Source organism: Impatiens glandulifera, chromosome 6 (assembly GCF_907164915.1).
Source record: "Impatiens glandulifera chromosome 6, dImpGla2.1, whole genome shotgun sequence".
In the NCBI taxonomy this organism is placed as follows: Eukaryota; Viridiplantae; Streptophyta; class Magnoliopsida; order Ericales; family Balsaminaceae; genus Impatiens; species Impatiens glandulifera.
The window spans coordinates 22,212,857-22,226,659 of NC_061867.1; the positions used below are offsets into that span (position 1 = coordinate 22,212,857).

Consider the following 13,803-nt stretch of genomic DNA (forward strand, 5'->3'; position numbering starts at 1 on the left):
GGTTGAGTTTATGTTATTTTTTTATTTGATTAAATATTTTTAACTTATTAAATATTATATATTGTGATTTATTTATTTTTTATAAAAAAATATTTTTTTTTAATTTTATGTCTTAATATATATTTGTCTGTATGTATCGCAAAAAAAAATCATACTAGTTAAGATAATTCTTCAAATGTCTTCTAGATGAATGATATGTCTAAGATAATTCTTCAAATGACTTCGAGATGAATGATATGTCTATGTTCTAGTATATGTATCTTCCTTTGTCAATCTTATTTTATCCCTCTAATTTGGAGGAACTCCTCTCAATGCCATTATTATTTTGTAAGCTTTTTAAGTATTCATACTTTGTGTTGAATCTTAAGCTTTTAATTTTCGAAAAATAGTAGAATTGTTTTTAGAGATGCATAACAGACTTGACTAGTTTCTTTATGTATCTATTGTATATAGACAAACTTGAAATAAATTTAATAAATTAAGTTATGAATAAATTTAAAAAATGGTTACACTACCACAGTATTCTTCCCTATAAGAGCGTCAACATCAAATCAAGACTAAAAAATATATTAAAAATAAAAATTATGATAATATTATTATGAAATCTTCCATACATGATGGGTTATTCAAATCATTTCTTAACATAAGTTTAAAAATAATAAAATAATATATATATATATATATATATATTAAACTATTTTAGTATTGTGACTAGGGAATTAATTGATGTGATTAAAAAGATTGAAATAATATTTAATTTGGGTGAGATATTTCAAGGTCTAAATATTAAAATTATTAAAAATAAATTTTTAGAACTTTATATTTATTTACAATAAAACCTATACACATAAATCTATAAATTGGTATTTGGTTAGTCTTGCCTATAACAAAAACATATGAAATAATACTTCTAGTTTACAGTAATTCTACATTTTTTCTTGCATGAAATATGTAAAATTACGAATAGAGAAGACAACCTTGTCAAGTGACAATCAATTTCTTTTGCTCCTTGCTGCTTCAAGCATCTCAACTATTAAATTTTTTACATCCCTGCAATTAATGTTTTATTCATATAAAAACCGAGGAAAAATCAGCACCAATATTTGATCAGCCCATTTTGGTGAAATACACTAGTTCTAGTTCAGGCTTTCAGCCGCCTATGATAGAATGATCCTATGATACAATGGTCAAGTAACGAAAGCTTTGACTTACTTTCTATCTGCCGCCTGTCTCGGGAAAGGGATTCGCAGCTTAAAATTCTCTCCTTTATAGCCAGCCTAAGCAAAAAGAAGAATGTGTAAGAAGAAAAATTCGATAACTGTAAAATTGTTTATGCTTATTCTACTTTTTAGTTTTTACCTTAACATTGAAACCAAGACTGTCAACATCCAATATGAGAGCAAGATCCACCTGCACAATTAATTGCAAACAAACAATTATAGCTAGCTTCTATTATCACTTATCATTTTTTTATGTATTATTTTGGTTGTTTAATCAATCATTAAAGAATAATTAGAATCATATTTATCATTACAATTGCTAATCAACTCAATAGAAGCTTACTGGAATGGATGTCACATGGTGTACAATGAGCTTTGTCTCGTCTTCGTGATCTTTATTCATGTGGGACTGTCAATCCAAAAACATATAGTTTAGTTCGTTGGAGAATAACATGTATCCCCATTTGAAAACACTTTAGTTGTGTTTCTATATCTAGATTCAGATACAAAAATGTTTGAGACTAAACTTAGTAAAATATTTTAGAAATTTATTTTAAGTTTTATGTTTTTATATCTAGATTTAGATACATAAACGTTTGGAAACTAAACTTAGTTAGATATTAGATAAAAAAAACAATAAAGGTGTATTTGAATGAGGGATTAGAATTGGAATTGAATTGTTTAATTATTATGTTGGGTAAAAAGTATACAAAATTATAATTCATGGAATTTTTATTTTTTAATATAAGTAGAAACAAAAGTTTGAATAAATATAATTTATACTATTAAGATATTGGTTCAACAAATTAACTAGGTTGTAGAAGGTAAACTAATAAGATGTTTTGCTTGAAAAAATAATAAATATTGGAATTGCAATCCAAGCTAGGTAGAATGAATTGAGAAATACAAAATCAAATTGTTTTGAATTCCATTGAAACTACAATTCCAATTCTCATTCTTCATTTTAAAAGGTCTTAAAAAAATTAGGAATTGAAATTAAACCCCTCCAATTCTAATGTTACTAAACGCATCTTAAGGGTTTAAAATGGAGCCAATATTGGGTGTAGAAAAAATATAATTTGATAGAGATAAGTGTACCGCAATAGGCTTAGAGAACTTGTGAATTGGGTCCACTTGTGCTAAGCTGTATTCAGCTTTGCTGAACTCTGAGAAAAAAAAGATAATTAATCGAGCATGAACTATGTTCAGATACGCTCAGTTTCTTAATAGAATCTCATCCGGATTCACATCCAGATAAGAAAACAAATAGGATGAAATGGTGTTCTTTCCAAATGAAGCTATATATAGAAATTTCAAATGAAGAAAGTCCCAAATTGTAGAAAAAACTAACCTCCAGAGCCTAAAATAGCTGTAGCAACACCAGATACATAACGTACAACTTTTGGTTCAATACGCAGAAATTGGAAGTCGCCAAAGTCAACCTAAACAATCAAAATATACGATTAAGGGAGTACAAATACAGAATCTTCAAGAATAAGGAGAAAAAATACCCAAAAGGCACTTGGATGCTTAGCCAAGTATGCTGTACGGACTGCATCACGGTCACTTTCTGGAACCTAACATAATAATAAAATGTGTGAGATCTAAAAAGGACTTGCAGCACAATCTAAAAAAAAAATTACAACTTTTCACATATTTTACACTAGAAAAGTTCAATCACACTTTTGTATACCAAATAAAAACAGAGTTACTTGTGACAAAATATCACAAAATGAAAACAGAGTTACTGTAAATGAATCAGGCATGTAATAAAGAAAAGTTGAAAAAAGAAGAAAATGGTATCTCAGAACTGACATACAGAAATAGCATCACCATGAATGGTTACAATTAAATCTGTCCTATCCTCCGGGTCTCTAGCAACAAGCAAAGAACACTTGGGATTTGCTAAAAGATCCTGCAAAAATATGAGAGAACTAAGATTTTCTCATCAATGACAAATTGACAATGTTGAAATATATTATATAATATTATGAGATTAAAATAATATCGTACAATATAAGATTAATATGATTGAGAAAACATATATTTGAATTTATTTTATAATTATGCATTTAGTTATTTGATATTATTTTTATGATATTTAGTTTAGATTTCAAATCTTGTAATTCTCTTCATAAGAGAAAACAAGTAGTATGTTTTGAATTCATCCAATAATAATAATCTTCTCAATTCAATTCACTAAAGTCTTTTTCTATAGTTTTATTCTAGTTTAGTCTTTGCTTTCCCCTTGTTTCCAATTGGCCTCGTTTGGAAACTTTTTTTATATTTTGTTTATGTATATCGATATTTTGATGCAGAATCGTTTGAAAACTAAACTAATTCGGAGAAAGATTCAGAAATTTATTTTTGTTATATACAGAAACAGATTTAAAAAGTGTTCAAGTTCGAACTAAATTCTCAACAAACCTTGGTGTGAACTGCTAGACTGCTAACTGCTAATATTGGATAACCATCAGCATCGCAAGCAAAATCAACCATAGACCCGGATGGGTAGCCTTCATGCGCCTATCCAGAATGCGATTGAGTTAATATTGAAGGTATTATTTGGAATATGCAATAGTGTTTTCTTCAATCAGCAAACACAATACATAGACCACTTTTCACCATAAATTTTTAAAACTGCAACCTCAATTTCATGAGGTTCTTCCAAGAATCAATTAATTGTAAACATCATTTCAATCAGATTACACATTCAGATGTGGATATTGATTCGATCATATTCGGAATCTGGATTTATATTCAGAAATTCACATGGAAAAGGGAAAACCTTTGAGAAAGTAGAGAGCGTCCCACGTGAGCTATAGGCAAGGAATGTTCGAACTTGTTCAACTGGGGGCAGCTGAGCAGCCTTCTCCTGCATTTCAAAACCTCATAAATCCACCTCACTTTAAAGAGATGATGTTAAGGCACATGTACATGATCAAAGAGTGAAAACAATTAATTAATTAATTAATTAGAACAGAAACCTGATGAGTTTGAATCAACTGAAACAGATTGAATTCAGTAGCACCAGAACCTCCAGCCGTCTCGCTCTGAAATGAAAGAATCGTAATTCTAGGGTTAGAGAATCCAAAAACGCGTAAAGAACCAGTGATTTGAATAAGAATACCTGAGGTGGGGCGGAAGACGAGACCATAGCGATAGGAGTATGGAGAAGGCGGCGACAATGATTTGAAGAGGGGTAATTGAAAACGGAAACGGGACGAGGGAGACTGGAGGATTGAAGATGGCTAGATGAATAATGAAATGGAGGAAGAATTAGGCATCGGATCACGGAAAGGGTTCTGAAACCAACAACTGATTGTAGTCCTCCTACTCCTCCTCCACCGGTCAGGGCCAAACACTTGTTCATCGCCATACTTTCTTTCTGCACTAGCCAAACAACTAGAGAAGATTCTTTCCAAGTGTAGGTATTTGATTATGTTCATTAAAATTAAAGTAAAATTATATTTCTTATCATTATTAAACAAAACAAAGTTTCTATAAATGTCTTTACACAATGACTTTATTTCTCAATAAATAATAAAAAAAAAAAATTAATATCATTATTTATTTTTTCATTGTATAATAAAGAAATGATAATGAAAGAGAAATAATATATTTATATTGAATATAAATATAGTTTTGAAATCCAGATTATAAACTCGGTGAAGGGACTGATCATTGGGTCATTAGTTCAATCGATGGGTTAACTATTGAGTTTTATATAATAATTAAATAATATATAAATAGTAAAAATTTAACAAATTTTTATATAATACTCCCTCTGTCCCTTTCTTAGCTACTCAGGTGCCCAAATGGAACAAGAATTAAGAAAACTGAACATAAGCTAATAAATGAACACTGCAGACTGCAGTACAGACTTAAATTGATTTGATGGCATCTAGTGGAGCAAACAGTTCGCTATAGTACATAATTTAGCAACTAACATCAGTTTTAATTAACATTTTAGTCTGAAACTACAAATTTCCCTCCAAATGTCCAAAACATTTCTCTCCAAATGTCCAAAACATTTCCCTCCAATACATAAATTACAGATCATTGAAATTTCCCACCTAAATTACATTTATATAAACAGATGCCTACATTCAACATTCATTACAAAAGGCAAAAACACATTTTGGAGTTTCAGATTACATATTACAGCATTCAATTCTCTTCACTATCTTTCTTTGCATTCAATTTCTCATCATTAACTCCAAGTTCTTGCACAAATATGACAAACAAAAAACCAAATTTAAGTGATTGTGTAAGGAACAATATTGTTCAGTTTATTTTAAGCCACTACAAGGAAGGCTCTTTGAAGTTGGGTACACTTACAAAGGCAGCAACACAATTTGGAGTTCATAGAAGAACCATCACCACAATTTGGACTCAAGCTAAAGAACAAATGGAGATGGGTTGCCAGTTTACCTCACTAATCAAAAGCAAGGTTTAGTAAGGCAAAAACACAAACTGTTTGACCCTGAGTTGTTCAAAACAATCATGTTGAAAAGAAGATCAACCATTAGAAGGGCTACACAAGCCTTAGGTGTTGGGAAATTAACATTTTGGAGGTGGAAACAGGCAAAATAGATCAGAACACACAGTAATGCAATTAAAATCTCACTTACCAGTGCACAGAAGTTATTGAGACTACAATTTTGCCTGCAGTCTATAGCAGTTGACACAACAATCAATAAGTTCAGATTTAAATCCATGGCACACATTGTCCACATAGATGAGAAGTGGTTTTATCTTACAAAGACTGCCCAGAATTTCTACTTATCACCTGATGAACCAGACCCTTACAGGTCATGTCAAAACAAGAATTATATCATAAATTTGATGTTTTTATGTGCTGTGTGTAGGCCAATCTATGATTCACAAGATTTATGTATTTTTTATAGAAAAATAGGGATGTATCCCTTCATTGAACACGTTCCAGCCCAGAGGTCAAGTGTTAATAGGGCAGCAGAGACATTGAAGACTAAAGCAATTACCTTTATTACAAGAGAAGTTATGAAGGACTATATGATCAATAGGGTAACTCTCAGAATAAAAGTATTGATTTAATTCATCATTGAGTTATGTTTTGCAATCTGGTTCACTGGAAATGTTATTGAATTATAACACTTGGTGAATAATTAAATGAATGGATGTCTTTGAAAAACAAGTTGTTCCAGTTTTGAAAGCTTTGTGGCCATTGACAGAGGGAACAAATATTGTGATTCAGCAGGATAATGCCAGACCACATTTCAGTGATGATGACATTCAGTGGAGAGCAGTTGCTTCATCAGATGGATTTAATATCCATCTGATGCAACAACCTGCTCTTTCACCAGACTTGAATGTGAATGACCTAGGTTGGTTCAGGGCATTGCAATCAATACAAGAGGAGGAGGCACCTATGAATGTTGATGAATTAGTGTTAGTTGTTCTTACTTCATTTCAAAAACTGGAGCCAATGAAATTAAATTTTGTGTTTTTAAGTCTTCAGAGTTGTATGGTTGAGATTATGATGCAAAGAGGACATAACAACTATAGACTGCCACATATGAAGAAACAAACTCTTTTAAGGGAAGGAGCACTACCAGAAGATTTGGAGGTAGACAACAATTTGGTGTCATTATGTGTTGATTACTGTGTTGATGCAGGCCTTAATGAGGCCATGTTACCAGTTATCTTAGAGTTGATGAAGTTGGAGGCAGAACAAGTTTAAAACTACTGAATTAGTAAGGTTACCAGTTTATCTTCTGGTTGTATTTTGGTTAGGGTAGTGAAAACATGTTAGGGTTTATTTTGGTTTGGGTAATGAAAATATGTTAGGGTTTATTTTGGTTTGGGTAATGAAAATATGTTAGGGTTTATTTTGTTGGTTAGGTCTTGAATGATTATGAATCAAACAAACCATGTGAACTGAAAGACTGGCACAAGATGAATGTATATTGATAATGTAAACCACTGTGATGTTAAGGAATGTTTAATAGTGGAGTTTAGATGTGGATTCATGTTTATCTTTGTTTAACAGTTCATAATAAACACGGATCTAGGAATAGAAAAATGAAAACACAACATGAAATTACTTACACGACGTAATACCTGTGGATCGGGCGATTTAGGAAGGCAACTGCGTTGGAGGAAAGATTCTAGGCGTGCTTGCCACAGTTCTTTTCTTTTCCTGAGTTTCTAATGGCTTATGCTTCCTCACGTAGTTCCTCGAAAGCCTCCTCCTTTTGGGATTCCCAACGTTCATGGAGTAATCCTCGTCTTCGTCAAGTGGTGGTGACTGGATAAGTTTTCCGTCGCCTATTTGGACTTTTTTTCCGTCCAATTCACCACTGACACACAGATCGAGTGGTGGAGGAAGCAACGACGTTGTTTTGGTGTATGATTTAGGTGGAGGAGATGGCGGATCGGTCGCCATTTTAGAGAAACAGTAAAGGGGGCGAGTTTGAGAGAAAGAGAGAGACGGAGTATTGTTTTGGAGGCTGATGAATGAAGATAGTTTAGGAATGTTCGAGATTAGGTTAAAACGTTAGGGATTTTTTTCACATTTTGTTTGGTTTTTTTTTATGTTTGGATTTTGGGTTTGTAAAGTTTTGGGTTGGGTTTAGTTAATTAGGTTTGGGTTTGGTTAGTGTTTTGGGTTTAGTTTTGGGTTGGATTTTTATTGGGTTTGTTTTGGGTTGGTTTTTTTTAATTAATTTGTTAATTTTGTTAATTAATTTGGTAATTTTGTTAATTAATTTGTTAATTTTCTTAATATTGTGTTAAAGTTTAAAATTTTGAAGTGTAAAGTTAGTAATGATTGGAAAGTTAAAAATGTGTAAGAAAAGTAGAATAAAGTAAAAGGTAATGATTGAGTGAGTAGCTTGTAACGGGACTAAAATTGGAGTGAGTTGAGTAGCTTTGAGTGGGACGGAGGGAGTAATAGTTAAAGTAGAGATCAAAATTCAAAATATTTTTTACAATTACAATCTCTTGATATCTATATTAGAGACAACACAATTAAAATAAACACAAACTCTTAACTCATTTATTAACACAATTAAAATAAACTAGCATGTATCCCGTATATTTGCACGAGTAATAATAATATAAAAAATCGTGAAAAAAATATTACGATAAAATTTTTATGGACGGATCAACCCACAATCCGACCCAAGTATCCATTTACTCTCACATATATCCAAATTAACCACAGCTCTCGACCCGGCAATCCGGACACTTTAAAAATTAAGCATCATTATATATATATAGATATCAACTACTAATTATTCACAAAACACTCACATCATTCATCAAAATCAGTCTCACCAAAATAATCACAAACATTATGTTACGGTCTAAAATCAAGGCATCGGTCCTAGAATAAATTCCAGCAACCTTTCTCGGCATCCAGTCTCGGTCCTATGGTGCACATTGGCCAGATTTTTGTTTTGTTGTATTAATATTTTGTTTTGTTTTCCTTTTCTATTTTAAAAACCGAATTATTTTATTTTCTTGTATTTGTTGTAACCGAATATTCTAGGGCAAAACATCACCTATATAAGGCTGGTCTTTTTTCTCCAAGGACCCATGAATGCAATAATGAAGATATGAACTTCGACCCCGTTCGTCTATTATTATTTACTATGGACTGTTTGGTATAGACCAACAGTATATCTCTTCGCACTTTTGGTTATTCTATCCCTCCCCCCAAATTCTCTATCAAAACCTTTCATTGCCCTTTGATTATAGAATTTCCATCGGTCCTAAGATCAAGAACTTGATTCTTGAACCCATAAACACATCTTACGAAACAAGTCGTGACATTCTTGGTATCAGAGCAAGATGATCCTCAAATTAAAGAAACCCGATAGCAACAAAGATGGATGATCTTAAGACCCTACTCGAAGGGCTGACCCAACAATATGCCTCCATGAATACTTCCCTGCAGCAACACATGACCGAACAGGCTGCCATGCATGCGACCCTTAAACAGCAGATGGTCGAACTGAGCAATAATATGGACAGAAGGTATGCTGCTGGAAAAACCTTGACAGACATTGAAAAATGTGCGTTAAATAATGGCCAAGATTCCCGCACCCGATCCTATGATATTGCTTCTTGCTACCTTCATCCAACCCGGCTCACAAATGTTAATATTCCTGAAATTGATGGGACTAATTTGGAGGGTTGGCTCTTATTTTCCGAGCAAGTCTTTAGGGTGAGCAAGACGAATGATGCCACAAAGCTAGACATTGTCCGCACTCACGTCTCAAAAGAGGCAAGAACGTGGCATGAATCATATTTGCAGAATCGCAACCAAAAGGTAGCCTTGATGTGGGATGCATTAAAGAGGGATCTCTTGCTGCGATTCGGTCGCAAGCCCTTGTACAGCGCCAAGCCGCCGCTGCTTCCCAAACCATGCATTGTTAACACAGTCTGGCCGAGTACAAACCGGACGACCGATCCCAAGGAAGAGCGACGCTATACTTGCAATGAAAAATGGGAGCCCAATCATAGGTGCAAATCCAGATTGTTCATGGCCCCGGCTAATCAGCAAGAAGTCCAAGAATGCGTTCAAGAACCCGTCCAAGAATCAGGTTTTTATGACTCACCTTTGCTGATTCAGACAAGGGACGAACGTGTCATTATTTTGCACACTTTCACGGTCCAACAAGGTACCCCTCGGTCGCGGGTCAACATAATACAAGGCAACCAGCTGGACAAGACCTTAGAAGATTATAATGTTGCTGCCAAGGTACAAATAAAGAGAAAAAACGAATGCCAAAATGTTTCACTTGTTTTTGAAGACACTCCTGAAAATTTCCAAGACATAATCAAAGGGCTCAACCAGCAACCCAACAACCGACCACCAACCAGGAAGGTAGTTAGAAGACTTGGCTATGTTGTTGCACATGTGTTGCTGGTCTGGATAAAGGACTGGGCTTGGTTGTTTGAAGACATTCTAGAGTATGCCCAGAAGAAAAATGGCCCTTTTGATGCACCTGGCATGTTGGGCCGGAGGAAGGACTGATTGTGGAGCATGAAGACCGAGGGCTTCTAAGAAATGCGGTCTTAGACTCCGACACTTGCTAGACTTGCTGAAGTCCGACCGAATTCTTTAAAATATTGAGCATTCGCATTAGAGGCTCGGGAGGCTCGGCAGACCACGGTCTTTTTCGTCGAGGGCGACGAATTTTGAAGGGGGAGATATTGTTATGGTCTAAAATCAAGGCTTCGGTCCTAGAATAAATTCCAGCAACCTTTCTCGGCACCCGGTCTCGGTCCTATGGTGCACACGGGCCAGATTTCTGTTTTGTTGTATTAATATTTTGTTTTGCTTTCCTTTTATATTTTACAAACCGAATTTTGTTATTTTCTTGTATTTGTTGTAACCGAATATTCTGGGGCAAGACATCACCTATATAAGGCTGGTCTTTTTTCCCCAAGGACCCATGAATGCAATAATGAAGATATGAACTTCGACCCCGTTCGTCTATTATTATTTACTATGGACTGTTTGGTATAGACCAACAGTATATCTCTTCGCACTTTTGGTTCTTCTATCCCTCCCCCCAAATTCTCTATCAAAACTTTTCACTGCCCTTTGATTATAGAATTTTCACCGGTCCTAAGATCAAGAACTTGATTCTTGAACCCATAAACACATCTTACGAAACAAGTCGTAACACATTATCAGTCACTTCATTACCTTCAATAGGGACATCAATATTGTTTTCTTCATCTTTTTTTCCGTTATCTAATTCATCCAAGCTTACAATCTCAAAATTTGCATCTATAACAAAAAAAAAATTAAAATGAAATTTTAGTAACTTAATAAGTAATATAAGAAACAAAAATAGACACCATTATGTTAAGAGACTTTAATATTACATTATGTTAGCTCTTTTCTGAATGTCTCCAATTCATCTATAACTAAAATCGGAAACTCATCTTCCGAAATCCAATCTTAAGTTGAACTAAACACCTTCAAATCAATTGGATCATAATTTTGAACTCTTGCATTTCTAACAACAATATATAAATAAATCAAGTATAAAAATTAAAAAAGTATATATAATCAAAATGTAAAAATTAATTTAATATAGGAGACACACGGTGTACATTTGTATGCTCAAATATGCTCCAATTTCTCTCACAACCAGAAGAACTACAAGTTTGACTTAACCCATATACTGTTAACTTTTGTAGATTATGTGCACTGTTACCATAGTTTATCAATCATTCATCTATTTAAATAAAACACACGATAAATTATATCTGGGTTTGAGGTGGAACTTAAGGTAAATGAAAGGTGGAACTTGAGGTGAATGAAAAAGTTTGTCATTTTTAGTATCTAAAACTAAAAAATTGGTAATCTACCTACATGTAAATAGAAATAAGTAAAAACAATGAGAACCAAAAAACGGAAGGAGGGAACTGAGAGAGTGATAAGTAGAGATGGCAATGGGACAGTTCGGGGCGGGGAATGCATTTACCATCCCCGCCCCGTTTTTATTTCGGAGATTTTTTTAATACCATCCCCGCCTCGTTCGGTTTTGTTCAGTTTTGGGGAATCCCCGCGGGGCACCGTTAATAAAATATTATTAAAAAAATAAAAAATAATATACAATAAAATTATATAAACGAATTTTTTAATATAATATATATTAAAATTTTATATTATTATAAAGAAATAAACTTACTACTCTTATAAAATATAATGAATAAATAAATATATTGGTGATTTAATATGTTTAATTATGTTTATAGTGTTTGGGGCGGAATCGGGATGAGATCGGGGCAAGGGACACAAATATCATTCTCGTCCCATCCCTGTTCGATTTTGGGAAAAACCGTACCAAATGGGGCAATTCGGTTCGGTTTTTACGGGGCGGTTTTAAATTGTCATCCTTAGTGATAAGTGAGAAAGAAGAGAAGTAATTTTTTATAAAAAAAATATGATAAACCCGTTGGGCTAACCCGGGCTGTCTGATTTCCGATCCAATCGGCAAGTTGATCGGGTTAAAACTGGGTTGATTGTATTTCCGATTTTTTCATCAACCCAACTCGGTTTGACAACCGATTCACCGAGTTTTCCGGTCCAACCGACGGGCTGGGTTTCAAAATTATGCCTATAAAAGTCTGTATATAATAAATTATTTATTTCTTTATAATATATATATATATATATATATATATATTCCATTATGATAAAAAAAAATATTTATATATAAATATATAACTTTGGGACTCTATAAATTAATTTTCATTTTTACCATATTTTCCTAATTAAAAAAGAGAAATTAAACAATAATATTAAATAAAAAAATTATTTATTAATTTATATATATATATATATATATATATATATATATATATATATATATATATAAATTATAAATTTATTACAAATTGAATTATTTAGATTTCATTCTTGAGACTATATTCTAATATGAGCAAATGTTAATTTTGATAGAAAGCATTATAAAGTGAACAAATTATCAGAGATTGATTTGATAAAATATGTAGTTGAAGATTTGAGAGTAAAATGAGAAAGGCGAAGGATGTAGAAGCAAAAAAAATAAAAATAATCCGATTATAAATTTTTGGTTAACTATTTTTAAACTAAGAATGATGTTAATAATTTAATCTTTGAACAATAAGATATGAGCTTGATCCTTAATATGGTGATATGTGTGTGTGAATTTGAGAGTGGTGTTAATAATGAATCATTGAAGGATAAAATATGATGATATATGTGAGTTTGGATTAGAGTAACAAATTGAGAGAATAAATGTTAATAATGTCCCATCCTTAAAGGAGAATATATTGTATATATGAGTGCAAATTTGAGAAAATAATGAAATTATAATTTTAATCTTAGAATGGTGTTCTCACGATAGAATTAATTGTTAATGGTTGATATAATTTGATAAAATTGCCTCTGAAACAAAAAGTTCCGGTCCTGGTGGTATTCTTGTATACATAATTGTTGAATAAAGCTAATAATAAAAAAGTGTTAAGATATTTTTACAAACTTGCAGAATGAATGTTCAATTCAATCCTTATTATATGGGAATATCATCATCAATATTCAGACTGAAATGATAATTTTTCGTCAATCAATTAGTGATAACCATTTGATATGGGATTTCTTGCAAGACAATGTCATCTTAAGAAAAAGATGGTACAATGACAAATTGGTTGGAATTTTAGCAGATTATAGTTAGGCTAATAATTTTGTTATAAAATTTTCAACATATTTATTTGATAGTGTTTAAGTACTATCATTCTTATTTAATTTCCAAATATAATTAACTAATTCAAGACACTTATAATTCAACTTTTAATACTTAAATTTTACTTTTACTAGTTTTTTTTTTTTTTACTTATTATATTTGGTATTGTAAACAAAAACAAGTTTAAATCAAAATGAAAGGAGTGCAAGAAGCCTTAGCTATTAAACCTGTTATATAAGACCACAAAACAAAGTGTCCACTAACCAAAGAGCCTTTCCAAGACTTGGTGTTTCTTTGGAAATATACCTGTCTTTCTTGTCTTTTCTCAGCTATTATTATGGGACAAAGCA

The 13,803-nt window shown here is 32.4% G+C and overlaps 1 protein-coding gene across 1 annotated transcript; it reads right to left on the reverse strand.

The window, feature by feature from the left end:
* Positions 1-854: 854 nt before the first annotated feature.
* LOC124941753 (glutamyl-tRNA reductase-binding protein, chloroplastic) lies at positions 855-4,134 on the reverse strand. Its single transcript, XM_047482106.1, has 10 exons — positions 4,009-4,134; positions 3,648-3,746; positions 3,040-3,135; positions 2,732-2,797; positions 2,572-2,662; positions 2,319-2,386; positions 1,564-1,629; positions 1,360-1,410; positions 1,213-1,277; positions 855-1,050 (listed from the first exon to the last, which is right to left on the reverse strand). The coding sequence occupies exons 1-10, from the start codon at positions 4,099-4,101 to the stop codon at positions 993-995; spliced, it is 753 nt and encodes a 250-aa protein (XP_047338062.1). The 5' UTR covers positions 4,102-4,134; the 3' UTR covers positions 855-992.
* Between the last annotated feature and the right edge of the window lie 9,669 nt (positions 4,135-13,803).